This window comes from Monodelphis domestica, chromosome 5 (genome assembly GCF_027887165.1).
Source record: "Monodelphis domestica isolate mMonDom1 chromosome 5, mMonDom1.pri, whole genome shotgun sequence".
Lineage (NCBI taxonomy): Eukaryota > Metazoa > Chordata > Mammalia > Didelphimorphia > Didelphidae > Monodelphis > Monodelphis domestica.
Window position 1 is genome coordinate 92,966,870 of NC_077231.1, and position 16,927 is coordinate 92,983,796.

General features: G+C 40.6%; 1 protein-coding gene across 1 annotated transcript in view; it reads right to left on the reverse strand.

Moving 5' to 3' along the window:
- Positions 1 to 16,618, reverse strand: part of APPL2 (adaptor protein, phosphotyrosine interacting with PH domain and leucine zipper 2) — a 100,014-nt gene extending 83,396 nt beyond the window's left edge. The window contains exon 1 of the mRNA XM_007503360.3: positions 15,921 to 16,618. Within this exon, the coding sequence (XP_007503422.1) occupies positions 15,921 to 15,974 (54 nt within the window). The 5' untranslated portion in view covers positions 15,975 to 16,618. The remainder of the gene's footprint in view (positions 1 to 15,920) is intronic.
- Positions 16,619 to 16,927: the final 309 nt, after the last annotated feature.

Here is a 16,927-nt window from a genome sequence, read left to right on the forward strand (position 1 = left end):
ACACAGAGATGTGGTGGGAGGCAACTCCTACTTGAAGTTTTCTTGTTTTCCCCAGCTCTTAGTTTTGGCTCTCTCAACCGTTTTTTGTTTTGTTTTTTGCTTTGTCTGAAAGCATGATTTGCAATTTCTGATATTTTTGGTTCATTTTGTTCCAGCCCCTCATTTTACTGTGTGTGTCTTTGCTTTTTAGGTGTTTCTAATGGGCAGCTGTGAGTTTTTTTTCTTGAGAATCTGTCATTTTTTTTTCATTTTATAGGCTTATTTAATCTATTCACACTTAAAGTACTTAGGTTTAGATTTATATTTTCCTCCATTTGCCTTTAATATATTTTTCGAAATTAGCGATATTGTTTATTTTTCATCTTCCTCTGAAAAGACATTATTTATATATCTGTGTATATGATGTTTCCTTCAAGAAGGATATAAACTCCTTGAGAAAAACAACTATACTATCTCTTTTATATCTCCACTACCTGGCACATGGGAGGTGTTTGACAAATATCTGAATTGAAATGAATGAAAGAGGGTAGCAAAGAGCACTAGAGGAGCTGCTAAGTGGCTCAGTACTTAAGAGTGCCACTTAAGACTGGAGTCAGGAGATCATTTAACCCTCATTGTCCAGCCCTTACCATTCTTCCACCTTGGAACCAATACATAGTATGGATTATAAGATATTGGGTAAGATTTTTTTTAAAGGAAAGAAAAGAAAAAGAAAGAGCACTAGGGTTAGTTTCAAAGGGCCCTCATTCACATCCTGTTTTTGATGTTTGCTACCTATATGACCCTGGACAAGTCACTGAGTCTTAGTTTCCTCTTCTGTAAAAGAAGAAGGTTGTAGTAGATGGCTCCCGAGGTGGTTTTCAGCTCTCAGTTGATGATCCTATGACTTGGCACTTCCTGGCTCTGTGACTGACCATGTCACCTTCCATCTCCACTTCTTAGTTTCTTCATCTGCAAAATGAGGGCATTGTTCTAAATGATGTGCCAGAGGTCCCTTCTAATTCTAACTCTATGATCCTATGAATGTGATGGTGAGAAGCAGAAATAAGGCACTACTTTAGTTCTCTCCTCACTTCAAGGATTCAGGATTTCACTGGGGTAGGCAGTCCTTCCACCAATGCAGCTCTCAAAACATCTCACACCTGAGTGTGGACAGGCAGCCCACCTCTCCATAAGTTGCTATAGCTGAAAAAAAATTTACTACCTGAGAGTCAACCTTCTTTGTTGACATAAATTTCAGTTTATAACATTCAGTAGTGAGTGCTGCCAAGCAGGAAGAATCAATAGGACATGTGTTCATTCAGGCTGTCCCTGGCTTCATTGCTCAAAAGATTTTAAGTTCCTAGAGTTAGTTAGTCATCTGCAGCCTGGTTACTGATTGTGTAAACCTAACAATGTATGAAAAGAATAAAAAGGAGTCAGATAATGGCATAAAAGGTTTTTCTAGGACCTTTTTATTTAGCATAAGAGCAAATATATCACAGATATAGCTGTACTGGAGCACAAAAAATAAATCACCTTTCTAGAAGGTTTTAGAATCCCAAGTCCATAAAAACCCTGTGTGGTTGATACGAGTTTGATTAGGCCTATTTTATAGAGGAGGAAATTGAGCGGTGACTATGGTGCCCAAGATCATAGAGCTAACAAGGTTGGGAATTGAATGGTATCTAAACCCAGCAATCTGGACTTTAAGATACTATCTACTATACCATGCTCTTTCTGCAAGGATAGTGATCACACACAAAGTATTTATGAAGTGGATACTACATACCAAATACTGGGTTAGTAACTGTTGTGGCAAAAAAAACCCTAAACAAAACAAAATAGTCTCTGCCCTAAGGGAGCTTATATACTTATGGGGGAAACATCCATCCACTCTTCCATTCATTTATCTATCCATCCATCCATCCATCCATCCATCCATCCATCTATATATCCATTATTCTATTCACTAATACTTTTTATCCACCTATCAGGCAGTATGATGAAGATTGGGAACACAAAGAAAAAGATGGACTTCCAGACTAAAATGGCTGCAGAGTAGAAGAATCTTCACAACCCTCCCTACTACTGATCACAACTAAGTGTCTCAAAAGAACAAAAATCAAAATTGGATGAGTGAAGGGGCTCTGCCACAGAGTGCAGCCTTAAAGGTAGGCAGGGTTTGGGCATTTCCACACTATAAGGGGATAAAATTATCTCTACCAAAGTGGGAGCTGATCATCCCTCCCTCATACCACCTACTGCATCAGAGTAAGAGCGAAGACCAAGAGCTGGAGCGATCTCTAAATTCTCTGGCACTGGCTGAGGGCATCATAGTCTTACCCCTGAGAACAGTGCAAAGCTTTGACAGTAGGACTTAGGACCAGAGGTTGAGGAGCACAGAGTACAGGAGCAGAGATAGCACAGAGAGGGGCTACCTGCAGCAGATGTTATGGAGACTGGAAAAATAGCCTCTGGGAAAAAACCACTCTGTAGCTAGCTACATCAAGAACTGCCTGCCCTCCTCACTCAGACTTCTGTCTGAGAAGGGAAGACAAAACTAACACAGCAATGGCCATCAACACCTAATAACTACAATCCACAAGTACAAAAAAAAAAGACACAACAGAGGAAGCCTCTGACATTGGATAACTTCTATGGTGAAAAGGAGCAGAGTACAGAGATGACAGCAAAATGTGAAAAGCAAACACATCCACACTTTCAAAAAAAAAAAGGAAATTGGTCACAAGCTCTAGAGGAACTCAAAATGGAGTTCAAGAACCAAGTAAGAAAGATAAAATAAAACTGGGAAGAAAGGTGGGAAATGCAAAAAATTAAAAAAGAAATAACAGTTTAAAAGATAGAATCTCCCACTTGGGAAAAACACACACACAGAAATCACATGAAGTAATAAGCAAATTGAGGATCAGAATTGACTTTCTGGAAGCCATGAAAAACAGGTTAGACCAATCTGAAAAGGAAAATCAAAAGATCATAGCTGAAAACCAGTCTTTAAAGACTAGAATTGGGCAAATAGAAGCTAATGATCTCACAAGACAGCAAGAATTAATAAAGCAAAATCAAAAGAATGAAAAAATAGAATGAAACATGAAGTATCTCATTGAAAAAACAACTGACATGGAAAACAAGTCCAGGAGAGACAAATTGAGAATCATAGGTCTACCTGAAAACCTAGAAGAAAAAAAACCCAGAAGCTTTGATATCATATTACAAGAAATTATCCAAGAAAACTGCCCTGATATTCTTGAACAAGAGGGTAAAATAGACATTGAAAGAGTCCATAGATCACTCTCTACATTAAATCCTCAAAAGACAACCCCCAGCAATGTAATTGCCAAATTCAAGAGCTTCCAAGCTAAGGAGGAAATATCGCAAGAAGCCAGAGACAATTCAGATATCAAGGAGCTCCAGTCAGGATTACACAGGATCTGACCACTTCCACATTAAAGGACTGCAAGGATTGGAATATGATATTCAGAAAGGCAAGAGAATTGGGTCTACAACCAAGAATCACCTATCCATCAAAACTGACTATATGCTTCCAGGGGAAAGTATGGGCATTCAACAAAATAGAAGATTCCCAAGTCTTTGTAAAGAAATGATCAGAATTAAATGGAAAATGTGATGTCCAAATATAAAATTCAAGAGAAACATGAAAAGGTAAATAAGAAAGTGGGAAAAAATTTTAAGGGCTTCAATATGGTCAAATTGTTTACATTTCTATGTGGAAAAATTTTATTTGTAACTCCCAAAAATTGTTTTCACTATCATAGTAGAAATAAGAATTATTCATTGGTAGAGATTGGGGTACTAAGTGGTTTAAGATGATATGTAAAAAAAGCGAGGGGAATAGAAGACAGCACCAAGAGAAACTTGAAGAAAGAAGAAAAATAGGATAAATTATACTACACAAAGAGGTACATGGGAGGGGGAGGGGAAAATACTATTATAAAAAGGAGAAGAGCATGCTAATACTTAAACCTTACTCTCGGTGGAATCAGTTCTGAGAGGGAAGAACAGCTAGATTCGTTAGAGCAAAGAATTCTATCTTACCCTACAAGGAAGTTGAGAGGGAAAAACCAAGGGGGGTTGTGGCATAGGGTGTACCAAAAGGGAGAGAAAGAGAAGGGGGAGAGAATTTAATAGACCCTAAAGAAAAATAAGAGGGGAATAAGAAGGGAAGGGGTGGGAAGGGAAGTAAAATAAGAGTGGGGTTTAAGGGGACTAATTAAAAACAAAGACAAAGATAAAAGGCCTCATCCTCAGGGAGTTTACATTCTAAAAGGTGGGGAACATGATCTATCCATCAATCCACAAACATTAATTAAACATCTACTATGCACTAGGCCCTGTGTCTTCCTGAGTGAGGGCCAGTGTTCTATGTAGCTGCATCCCCTAGTTGTCTGGGAAGACTAGAGCCTCTAGCTGAATTGGACCCACAGGAAGGGCTTTAAATGCCAAATAGAGAAGTCTACGTTAGACCTGAGAGGCAGGAGGGAACCAGTGAGACTTTGAGTGGAGGAATGACACAGTGATCCTATCCCTTAGAAATATAAATTCAGCAGCTGTTCGGAGAATGATGGATTAGGGTAAAGGCGGAGGAGAGCAGAGGTCAGCAAGACCATTTAAGAGACTATTGCAGTAACCCAGGTGAGAAGTAATGGGGCCAGCAGGTGGTGGCCATAAAAGGACAGAATGGAAAGGATATGAGAAAGGCCATAAAACACATAGGGAGTGCCAGACGGAGGATTACAACTCAATCTAGGGATTTTGTCCATTCTATAGCAGGGATCCTCACACCCATTATAAAATATCCCTAAGTCCTGCCTTTGTGAAAACAAAACCAAGACTCAAAACAACTACAAGTATGATGATGATGACGATGATAATGACTACAAGGACCAAGAACAATGATCAAAGGGTGTAATTATGTAATTTATAGTCACAAGACACTCCCCCAATTGCCTGCTGTCAAGTCCTGAGTTTTTGAGTTAGAGGAAGGTTTTAATGTTGGCTTTGTCCTTAACTAGCTCTGTAACCCTACATTAATTGCTTTCCACTGTGGGCCTCAGTTTCCTCATCTGTAAGTTAGGGGGTTTGGAAATGAATCAGGGATTCTAAAGCTTTTTTGCCTTAGACCCCTCTGGCAATCTGGGGAAATTTATGGACTTCCTCTTGGAATCACATTTTTAAATAGCTAAAGAAAATGCTAAATTTCACTTAGAGGTTAGTGGAAATAAATATAATTTCCCATCCAAGTTCATGGACCCAGGAAACTGATCCATGGGCCTTGAGAATGTCCATGTAACTTAGGTTAAGTAAGAACCCCTGCTCTAGAAGAACTTAAGGGTCCTCCCAGCTCTGACATTCACTATTCTAAGGTTCCTCTGAGCCATGACATTCCTTGTTCTAATTTTCCTCTCGGTTCTGATATTCCTGTTCTAAGGCCCCTCCCAGCTCTGACATTCCCTGTTCTAAGGCCCATCCCAGCTCTGACATTCCCTGTTCTAAGGACCCTTTCAGCTCTAAATCCCAGAAGCTTATGATCTCTTTCACATGATTTCACATGATTATTGCCACTAACCCTGGAGGTAGATAGTGTAAGTATCAATCATTCCCATTTTTCAGAGGAGAAAAATGATCTCTAGGTCACATAAGTGGCAGAACCAACAGGAAAGCTCAGGGCTCCTGACTCCCAACCCAGTGTGAAAACTCATGGTGATTACTAGAAGACGGCAGGACCACTGATGGGTAGAGCTAGAAAGGTCCCCTTAGGGCCCTCACTTGACCCAAGTTCCTCATTTTACTGAGGATGATACTGAGATTGGGGGAAGTTGTGCCTGAACCAAGGTCACCATGGAACTAACCCCACGTCTCCTAACAACAAATCCAGGACTCCTTACTCCATACCATGAACATCCAATCCTTTAAATCCTATTGAACCACTACTCAACAGTCACACAACTGAAAGTTAAAAACAAACAAACCCAAAACTTTATTATCTTTGGGCATTTTTCTGGCTTATGCTGAGGCTCTGTGGAGAATCTCTGATTCCCAGCTGCCAACTCAACTAGGAAATCATAAATGCTACAGACCTCAGTCTCCTTACCTATACAATGGGCATAATACACAATAATTATTCCTGGCCCAGATTTGTCCCCTATACCTATTATATACTTTAAGTCAAGTTGATAAGCATTTATTAAGTACTATATTCTAGGCACTGTGCTAAGTGCTGGGAATACTGTTCAGTCATTTCAGTTGCCTCTGACTTCTCATGATCCCATTTGGGGTTTTCTTGGCAAAAATATTAGAGTGATTTGCCATTTTCTTCTCCACCTCATTTTACAGATGAGGAAACTGAGGCAAATAAGGTGACATAACTTGACTAGAGTCACACAGCAAGTAAGTGTCTGAGACCAGATTTGAATTCAGGAAAATTAATCTTCCTGACTTCAGGCCCAGCGCTCTCATCCACTGTACCATGTAGCTGCCCTGACTATAAGGTTTTTGAGGGCAGGGACTATTTTCTTGCCTTTCTTTCAAAGAAAGAGTATCTGAGGTCAAATTTGAATTCAGGTCTCCCTGACTCCAAGCCTGAAGCTCTATCTACTCTACCACCTACTTGCCCATACATAATAAATTAAAGATAATCAATAGAGGGAGGGTACCAGCATTAAGAGGGAGTGGAAAAGGAAGCATTTCCTTTTTGTTAAATCCCTCTTTTGTTTTTCCAGTGCACAGCTTATTTCTCACCTCCTATATAGGAATTGTCTTGATTCCCTTATGAATGTTTTATTGAAATTCTTTTGGATTACTTAGTATATATGTGTATACATATATATTTATACAAAGTATATATATATATGTAAACACATCATGTATCTTCCCAGTGGAATATAAGATCCTTGAGGGCTGGGATGGTTTTGTTTTGTCATTGTAATCTTAGTACTTTGCACAGAGCATGCAATTAATTTTCATTGTTCTCATGTTAAGTTGATCATAGGAAATCCAGCAAAAAGGTTTTTTCAAACTGTATGTATTGTGTAGGTATAAAAGGTAGTCATTAACTTATGTCCATTCCACAGATAAGTTATAAAGATGAATAAACAAGTGCTTTGAGCTCCTGGCCTATAAACATAGAGCCTATAAAAATACTAGCTGACATTCACATAACTATTAAAGGTTCATAAAGCACTTTACATGCATTCAGTCATTTGATCTATACTACAATTCTGTGAGTTGGCACTCCATGGATTTCTATTTCCATTTTATAGATCAGGAAACAGAGGTTGAACAACTCACCCCACAGCAAAGGTAGAGATTTGAAGTGAGGAATCTCTTGACTCTAGGTCAAGCATGCCTTTCCCTGAAGACTTCTGGGTAGACACAAAGCCCATGGAGGTGAAGTTCAGTCATGAAAAGAACAACTCGGTGCTAAATTAATCAAAGACATTTGGGTGTCTCATGGGGGGTAAACTGATTCTTCCTAGAAAATTATATCAACATCTATGCACTGTGATCCATTCAAAAGGACATTATGGAGTACAAGCCATTTTGGATACAGTACAACGTTTCTGGACGGCACCAGGGATAACAATGAATGCCATTAGAACTTGTCAGGCATGTGATATATGTAGAAAAGACAATCAAGGACATTTCAAGAACATAGCATTGGGAGGCAGACCTCTAAGTTATATGCCTTGCCAATGTCTACAAATAGACTACATTAACATCCCCAAAGACAAGGGATACAGGTATGCATTGGTTATTGTGGATAGGCTAATGAGATGTGTTGAAGCATATCCAGCTAAGAAAAATGATACAGTCATAGTAGTGAGATCTCTACTGAAAGAAATTATTCCTAGGTATGGCTTTCCTGATACCGTAGACTCGGATAGGAGATCACATTTTACAAGAAATATACAAGAACCTGGGTATCAAATGCAGTTTCCATAATATTTATAGGCCTCAAAGTTCAGGCCAAGTGGAAAGAATGAACAAAGAGTTAAAAACACTAATAGGAAAACTTTGTTCAGAAACACACTTGAAATGGACAGATGTTATTCCTCTTTCATTGTTTCAAATACGAACAAGATCCAGAGGTGACTTGCATGTATCTCCATTCGAGATGCTATATGGTCAACCACTATGGCATGGTAGAACTGCAAAACCACCATATCTATCAATGTTAAAAGGGGAATGTATACTTCATGAATATTTAATGGAAATACAAAACAAGCTGGAAAAATTAAGAAAGCTAGGATTACTAGTACAAAGAATACCACTGGATTTTTCATTGCATAAGATAAAACCAGGAGACAAAGTATATGTCAAGAATTTTAATAAAGAATCTCCTACAGAACCAAGATGGATAGGTCCCTTGAATGTTGTCATGGTAACCCCTACATCTATAAAGGTAGAGGGCAAAGATCCATGGTTTCATGATTCACATATAAAACTACATTATACCCATGACATGACCAGCAATGAAGAAGAATAAAATAGCAACAACAGTAGCCCTAGCAATATTTAACAACAGTCCCTAAGAAATGGAAAGCTATAAATGAAAATACTAGAAAAACAAATATGAAAGCATTGCATATAATAACCTAAAGAAAAGACACAAGAGTACAAATTACAACATTAATACGCACTGCAAAAGCAATGATGAAATAGCCTCATACATACACATTAAGATTATAGCTCCGATGAAAAATGATCTCTGCTTGCAACAACAACGAAAAATGAAACAAAGTTACTTGACTAAGAAGACACATTTCTACACAACATATTATATCATGTATCATTCTATCTATATCAACAAGAACACAGAAACCCATAGGCTAAAAGAAAATTCTATCTTCAAGAAAATTTCAAGTCAAGAGAATCTCTTAATATGAACATCTTAAAGAAGCAATCTACCCAAAACGAAACCCCCTTGTGATATCAAACATCAAATAATATAAAACAATATCATATTTCAGTCATAACGTAAATTCTGAAAAAATTTTATACAGTACAATACATACACCCACACAAGAAGATTATCATATAGAAAACCATACTTTAATGTGTGAAGAATCAACTCATGAACACTGACAGGCATGCATGAAGAATTCAAACTTACTTCCATGCACAAGCAAAGAAAAAAATCAATCTTGCATACTCGCATTTGAAAAGCTTACACACATACATGTTCCTGTACATTAAAGAACACGGGACTTCAATAAAGGTGAGACGACAGACAACATGTATATGCTGCACAGAGGAAAACCCAAGACTTGTATGATCCTACAATCAACACCGAAGACATGGAAAGACATTGAAATCTTGAACTGATGGTGATAAGGTCATGTAAGAATGTGTCATACATGTTAACTTCACATATAGGTACGTACACATATATACAACTACACAAAAACACAACGTGGAAAGGAGTCTCATGGACTGGGTAAGTATACAAAACATTGCATAATTCACATACACAAAATTCATACTGATATACTTGTGAGTTTCTGTGGAAAATTCAAAGAGAATTTTCTTATCTGCATGATTTTGCACAGAAATCACATACAAAATTGTATTATAACTGTACATATGTAAAATCTGTATAGACAAAAACTATGTACATTTGTGAATACTAATGAACTAACAGGCTAACAATATTGGGGTAATTTACTGACATTCTAATTATTAATACATAAGGCAAGATTTAGAAAAGTTCAGATTTTTAGATGACTTAGAGACAGATGTATGGCATAAATAATATAAGTTCAGTTTCATAATAATATTAGTAACAATTGTTGTTTTTTTACTTAGAACGAATTATAGTCATTAGGATATAAGAAAGTTACATTGCCAAAAATATTGTTTGAATTTTTTCATTGTTTACTATTATGTTCAAAACCATATCTTGGTATTGCATGTCTCTGACCCACACCTCTTTCCTTTATCCCAAACATTAGAATAGATATAGATAGTCAAAATAGTTAAGAAATGTTAGGATTATTTTTAGTTTGGGGGTAGTGGAATACGTTAAAATAGAGTAAGAGTTTAGATAGTTAGGAAGTCTTCATGATACAATTAAGAGGTAAGTACTGTTGATACAGAACACTGGTTGTATTCTGTGTAAAAGTAAAAGGGGGATTTTGTGAAGAAATGTATTACTACTACAGAAAGACTTGCAAGCAGATACAGGGAATGGAAGCTTGAAGATCTGTTCATCAAGAAGATCCCAAAATTGGGGGCAGCTGGGTAGCTCAGTGGATTAAGAGCCAGGTCTAGAGATGGGAGGCCCTAGGTTCAAATCTGGCCTCAGACACTTCCCAGCTGTGTGACCCTGGGCAAGTCACTTGACCCCCATTGCCTAGCCCTTACCACTCTTCTGCCTTGGAGCCAATTCACAGTTTTGACTCCAAGATGGAAGGTAAGGGTTTAAAAAAAGAAGAAGAAGATTCCAAAGAAGAATGTGGCCAGGAAGTAGGCAGTTTGAATAGTAGCAGTGGGAAACTGATTTCTCACTTCTTCCTTGGTGAACTCTGAGGAGGAAGCTGGCAGAGAGACTTACTCAGAATTTCTGGTTATTGGCTTCACCTTGAAAACGTGGGCATAGTTTTGAAGATCTTTTCAAGCTATTAACAATATCCCCTTAAAGACAATTCAACCTTACTTCTTTATATTGAACTTTATAGTAGATTAGGGAAAACCTCAATTCCCTCTACCCTATCCCAACTCTACCTTTCTTTCTTAAAATAAATCCCTTTTTACAGTATTATAGAGGGAAATTTATCTTTTGAAAGTTGCTGTCAACTTACCAACTCTGAATAGCTGTTGAAATCAACAGAAGAAAGCAGGAAATGGGTGGGAGGAGGAGGAGTGAGAATCTCAATCTCTCCTATAACCTTATTTTCCAGTGTGACTGTTCCAGCCTTTCTCTTTACCTTAAATGTACTAGTAAAGGAGCCTCTAATACAATGGTCAGTAAGACTACTGGGAGTGAATGTACCAAAATAAGTGGCATGAAACAGGCTAAAAATGTGTGAACTAGTAGGAAAAACACTGAACCTTGAGTCAGAAAACTTCAACCTTTCCCTTTAAACACATAGCAGGCCCTTAATAAATATTTTTGAATTATTTTTGAATCACTCACTAGCTGAGACAAATCATTTCACCTACTGTGAATCTCAGTTATCTCATTCATTAAATGGGACCAAAACTTAACTTATCCACTTCCCAGAATATTGCGGGGAGAACATTTTATAAACTGGGAAGGCTTCTGAACTATCTGTTTCTATTTAATTAATTAATTGATATTTATTTTACAATCTTATTCTTATCATCTTGTTCAATGGAATTCAGATAGAAAGGGTCTGAGGTCAAGTCGCTTTACTATTCTTGGTCTTTATGTCTAATGTTTCTCTGGATTATTGCACAGATGGATAAAAGAACAGCTTCTGGTTGTTGAATAAATATTATCGCAGTAGTGCCTTTTCTATAGGCTCACTACAAGTCTTAGTTAATGAGTAGAGGATGATGGGAGGGATCAGATTCACCTCCTGCTCCTACATGATTGGCTGTTGTTATACTGATTAAACATTATACCAATCTGTGTACTCTACAGTCCAGGCAAACAAACCTTCTTTTAGTTTCTTGAATGCAGTATTCCACCTCCCATCCACTTTGGGTTCTTTGGGCTCAATGCCTGTAATCCATAGTTGGAATGTGCTTCTTCCTCATCTTTACCTCTTGAAATTCTTCACTTCCTTCAAAATTCAGCTCAAGTATTCTCTCTTAGAGGATGTCTTTCTAATAGGATCCACTGCTAATACCTCTTCTCTCAAATTATCTTGTATTTTAATTTTCATTTAATTTAATTTTTAAAACCCTTACCTTCCATCTTAGAATCAATACTGTGTATTGGTTCTAAAGCAGAAGAGTGGTAAGGGCTAGGCAATGGGGTTTAAGTGACTTGTCCAGGGTCACACAGCTAGGAAGTGTCTGAAGTCACATTTGAACCCAGGACCTCCCATATCTGGGTCTGACTTTCAATCCACTGGGTCACCCAGTTGCCCCCTTCATGTCTGCATGTTGCTTCCTTCTATAAAGAGTGAGATTCCAGTATGCAAGCAACACAACTTTTTTAGAGTTAGAACAGTGAATGAAGGAAAAAATGAGGGAATGAAGAAACAAAGCACTTATTACATGCTTGCTATGTGCCAAATGCTGGAGATACAAATAGAAAATATAGCCTTAGCTTAGTGTGGGCATGTGGTAGGCTCTCGAACACACAGTAGGCATTTAATAAGTGTTTACTGATATATATGTAATATATAATATGTATGTAATACATAATTATTTATATAGTATATAATTTTATTTATACACACATATAGTAAACCCTTACCTTCTGTCTTGGAATCAACACTGAGTATTGGTTCCAAGACAGAAGAGAGGTAAAGACTGGGTCCATGTTGACAAAGGTGAGGTATGCATGCCCCATGTGCATGAGAGTGCTGCTCCCTTCCCCCTCTCCACCATGCCAGAGAACATTTTTCACATGTCCCACCTCTCTGCCCAGTCGCCCAATGTGAGCACTTCCTCCCTCTGCTCTCTGCAGTAATGCGAGGCGCTCACAGGTAGCTTGAAGGGGCAGTTTGGGCATTTGATCTCTAAAAGGTTTGCCAACATTGGGCTATGCAATTGGGGTTAAGTGACTTGCCTAGGGTCAAGCAACTAGGAAGTATCTGAGGTTTGAATCCAGGACCTCCTGCCTCCAGGTATGGCTCTCTATCCACGAGCATCACTGATTTTACTAAAGGAGTGTAGTTAGGTCATTGAGTGTGAATTTGCTAAAAGCAGTCTATGGCCAATAAAAAACACAGAAATCCTGAGATCTTTTGAAAGCTAACACACCAGTATAACAAAGAATAAGGACAGCAACCAATATTTACATGATGCTTTAAAGTTTACAAAACGCTCACCATAGCAAGCTACACAATGGGTATTACTAGTTCCATTTTGCAGATGAGGAAATCAATCAGCCATCCAACAAACATGTTGGTCCAACAATAGTCTAAGCATTGCACTAATCACTGGAGGTCCAAAAAAAGCAAAAATAGCCCGTGCTCTCCAGGAGCTTAAAGTCAAATGAAAAAGACGGCAAGTAAAACAATTAGATACAAGCTATGGGAGAAGAGATGAAAGTAAGCAAAATCAGAGAGGCAAAGTAACTTGTGTAAGGTCATTCAGCTAGTGAGTGTCGGAGGGACTCACCCGTGCCTGGGACATAAGAGATGCTTAATAAATGCTGACTGATTAAGAGGCATTAATTCATAACAATTGATCAAGAAGTATTTATTCATATATTAGGCAATGAACTAGATACTAGCAATACAAATATGGAGAATGGAACCATCCCTACTGGTGAGGAGTTTACAGTCTACTGGGGGGAGACAATAGGTGCTCACATGAGTACCTATGGAAATGATACAACATAAATACAAGCCAGTGGGCAGGGGGAGAGAGAAAAACCAGGTTGGGAGGGGAATCAGAAAAGGCTTCAAGTGAGTCCTGAAATGAATCTGGACACAAAGCAGTGTAGCTTGTGCACTGGGCTGTAGGCATAGAGGCAGGTGAGGGTGACCAAGGTGATCTTGGGAGGCAGAATATAGCCTGGAGCTATAAGGGGGGGGACCAGGCCAATCTTGTACCAGTGTTTAAAGAGTTAATGACATTCTGAAGTCCTGAGCACAAGGGAGGACCATCAGGACTAAAGGGATGGTGCTGGGAAACTTTCAGATGGACTAGAAGTAAAAATGACCCTGGGGAGAGATCTGTTCAATTATGAACCACTATTACCCTGCTGCTAATTTATTGCTTCCACAAAGCATCTCCAATCTGGAGAGCCCAGAGATTTTTACACATGTCTCATTCATGCTGATAAAATCCCACTGTGTGAGGTAGAGGGCAGGTATTACAGATGGGGAGACTGTGGGATAGAGGGCCTAGCTGTCACATTAGGAGGAAGGCTGGAAAAAAAATCCAAGTTCTACCTCACTCCCATGTGGAAGGTTCTCTCCACCAGCCCAGGCTGCATTCGTTTGGGATGGGAAAAGGCATCGGAGCCCAGATCTAGAGGGAGATGGAACATCAGAGGCTTTCTAGATCAAACCTCTCTTTTTACAAATGGGGAAACTGAGGCCCATGAGGGAACTGAGCCCCAGGGAGAAGTGACTTAGGCTCAAAGATCTAGGGCTGAGGAGGATCTTAAAGACCATTGAATCCAATTCTCTTATTTTTGAGATGAGCAGAAAAAGAGGCACAGGAAAATTAATCAACCAGTCTGAAGTCACACATATTGTAAATCTTGGAGATAGGGTTTGAATTCAGATCTTTGGACTTCAAATCTAGGGGTGCTTTGACTGCACCATAGGAGTCCAGTTTCATTACCCAGAACAAACAGGTTATTTATTTGGAGGAAACACCCAGAAACTGATGGGACACATTATGGGACCTAGTAAGGCAGTACAGAGAGAGAACTGAAATTGGAGTATGACAACCTGAGTTCAAGTTCTCTCTTGGTTACCTTTGAGACTCTAAACAATTCAATTCCCTACTCTCTGGGCTCCATTTTCTTCTAAAAACTGAGGATGCTGGAGTAGATGAACTCTAGTCCCATCCAGCTTTGAATCTCCAATCCTGATCCTGCCCACCCTCTCTAAGATTTGCTTTGGCAAAAAATTTCTTCCTGTCATTAGAATGCAAGGGCTGTCCTCTGTCAGTACCAGGACCATTCACCCCAAGGCAAGGTCAAGGCTGATACCTATTATTGCTCCCTCCTCAGCTCAAAGTAAACCACCCCACAGTTTCTGTTGGGTAGAGAAAACAAACTCTGAGAAAGGCCACACTATTGGGGACTGGACGAGTGGGGTGTAGTGGTGGGGGCAAAGAGAATTTGGAATTAGAGGTCCTGAGTTTGAATTCTCACCTTACTACCTACACAAGTCACTTTACCTAGAGGGGCCTCATTTTTTCCCATCTGTAAAATAAATGGGTTGGACTAGATCTCCAAAGTTCCTTTTCAGCTTAAGAACACATAAATCTTGGAGCCTATTTTGTCTGCCCAGCCCCCCAAAGAAAGATGAAAGAAGTGAGAGAGGAAGAGAGTAATAAAAAGGAGGGAAAGAGCAGCAAGGAGGAGAGAGGGGGCAATGAGAGAGATGAAGAGGAGTAGTAAGAGAGGTAGGGGATAACAAGCAAGGCAGGGATGGGCAGTAAGAAGGATGCAGGGGGCAAAGAGGAGGACTGGGGGCAGTGAAAAAGAGGGAGGGGCAGTGAAAAGGGGGAAAGGAGAGGCAGTGAGTGAGAGGGAGGGATGGGCAGTAGGAAGAGAGGGGGCCAATGAGGAGGGAGGGGGCAATGACAAGGAGGGAGTGGGAGAAAGGAGAGAGAGGCTGTAAAAAGAAAGGAGGAGGGAAGGAGGGAGGGAAGGAGCAGTGAAGAGGGAGGAAGGGGACAATAAGGAGGAGGGAGGAGGGCAGTAAGGCCGAAGAGGCCAATGAGAAAGAGGGAGGGGGCAGTGGGAAAAGAGGGAGGGGGACAGTGAGAAAGGGAGGGGGGGGAGGAGGGAAGGGCGTTAAGGAGGAGGGAAGGATGGGCCCTAAGAACAGAGTGGGCAATGGGAGGGATAGAAGGGGTCACTGAAGAGAGAGAGGAACGGGGCAATAAGGAGTGGGGAGGGGGCAGCGAGGCGAGAGGAAGGGGGTAATAGGAGGGAGAGAAGGTTGGGCAATAAGTAGGCTAGAGGAGAGAGGAAGAGGGAGTAAGCAGGACCGAAGGGGCAGTGGGAAGAAAGGAGGGAGGAAAGGGAGCAGGACGTCCCTCAATCCTCCCTCACCCCTACCCCAACTTGGTACCTGGGGGCTGTCCTGCAATGCCTCCTCCAGCAACAGCTTGTCCACGGCGGGCATGGTGCTTGCTCGCTAGCTTGCTCCCGGCTGCTGTCCGTCTCCCGGGGGGCCGCGGCAGCCGCTGCAGCTGCTCAGAGCAGTGACACGTAGGGCTCCCAGCTGTGGCTCGGGTGTCCGGCGGGGGCCAGGAGCTAGGATGCTCTCCCCAGCACAGCAGCAGCGGGGGCTGTCTTGGAGCCGGCCCTGGGCTCAGACGCTCAGTGCCCACGGCTGGCCCTCGGAGCCCACCCCTCGGTGCCCCAACCTGCCAGCCTGCTCCCTCCCTCCTCCCCAAGCTCCTCCTTCGCAGCCCCGGCTCCTGCCAGGACAAGAATCAACAGGAAGTGTGGCGTCCTCGGGTCCTGATGGGAAGTGTGGCCACTCAGGCTTCCTCCTGGTGCGGGGAGCCCTGCCTGCTTCTCCCCTCCCAGGGAGTCTGTAGGAGAGGAGTCAGAGGGGAGGAGGGCTTGCTGTGAAATCGCCTCCTGTGGCCTCCTAAGATGGCAGGACTGGGAAAGACTTGGAAATATTGTATACACTCTGTAACAACTTAGAGAAAATAGAATGGTGAAAGCGGGAGAACCTTGGAGCCCGGAATATTCATGTAGCAACCTAGAAAATGGGATGTTAATAGTGGGAGGGACCTTGGAGCCCGGAATGTTCATGTAGCAACCTAGAAAATAGAATGTCAACAGTGGGAGGGAACTCGGAACCCAGATAGCTATGTAACAGCCAATAAATAGAATGTAATTGCTGGAGAGGTCTTCAGAGTGGAGTTTGGAAACCTGTTTGTATCCTGGACCCCTTGGGCCGTGTAGCAAAACTTATGGTTTTAAAATGCATAAAAATAAAATACATAGGATTCCAAAGGAAACCAATCCTATTGAATTACAGTTATCAATTTTAAAATGTCCAGGGACCCCAGCCTAACAATTCCTGTTTTGGAGCATTAGAATGCTATTTAGAAGACTACC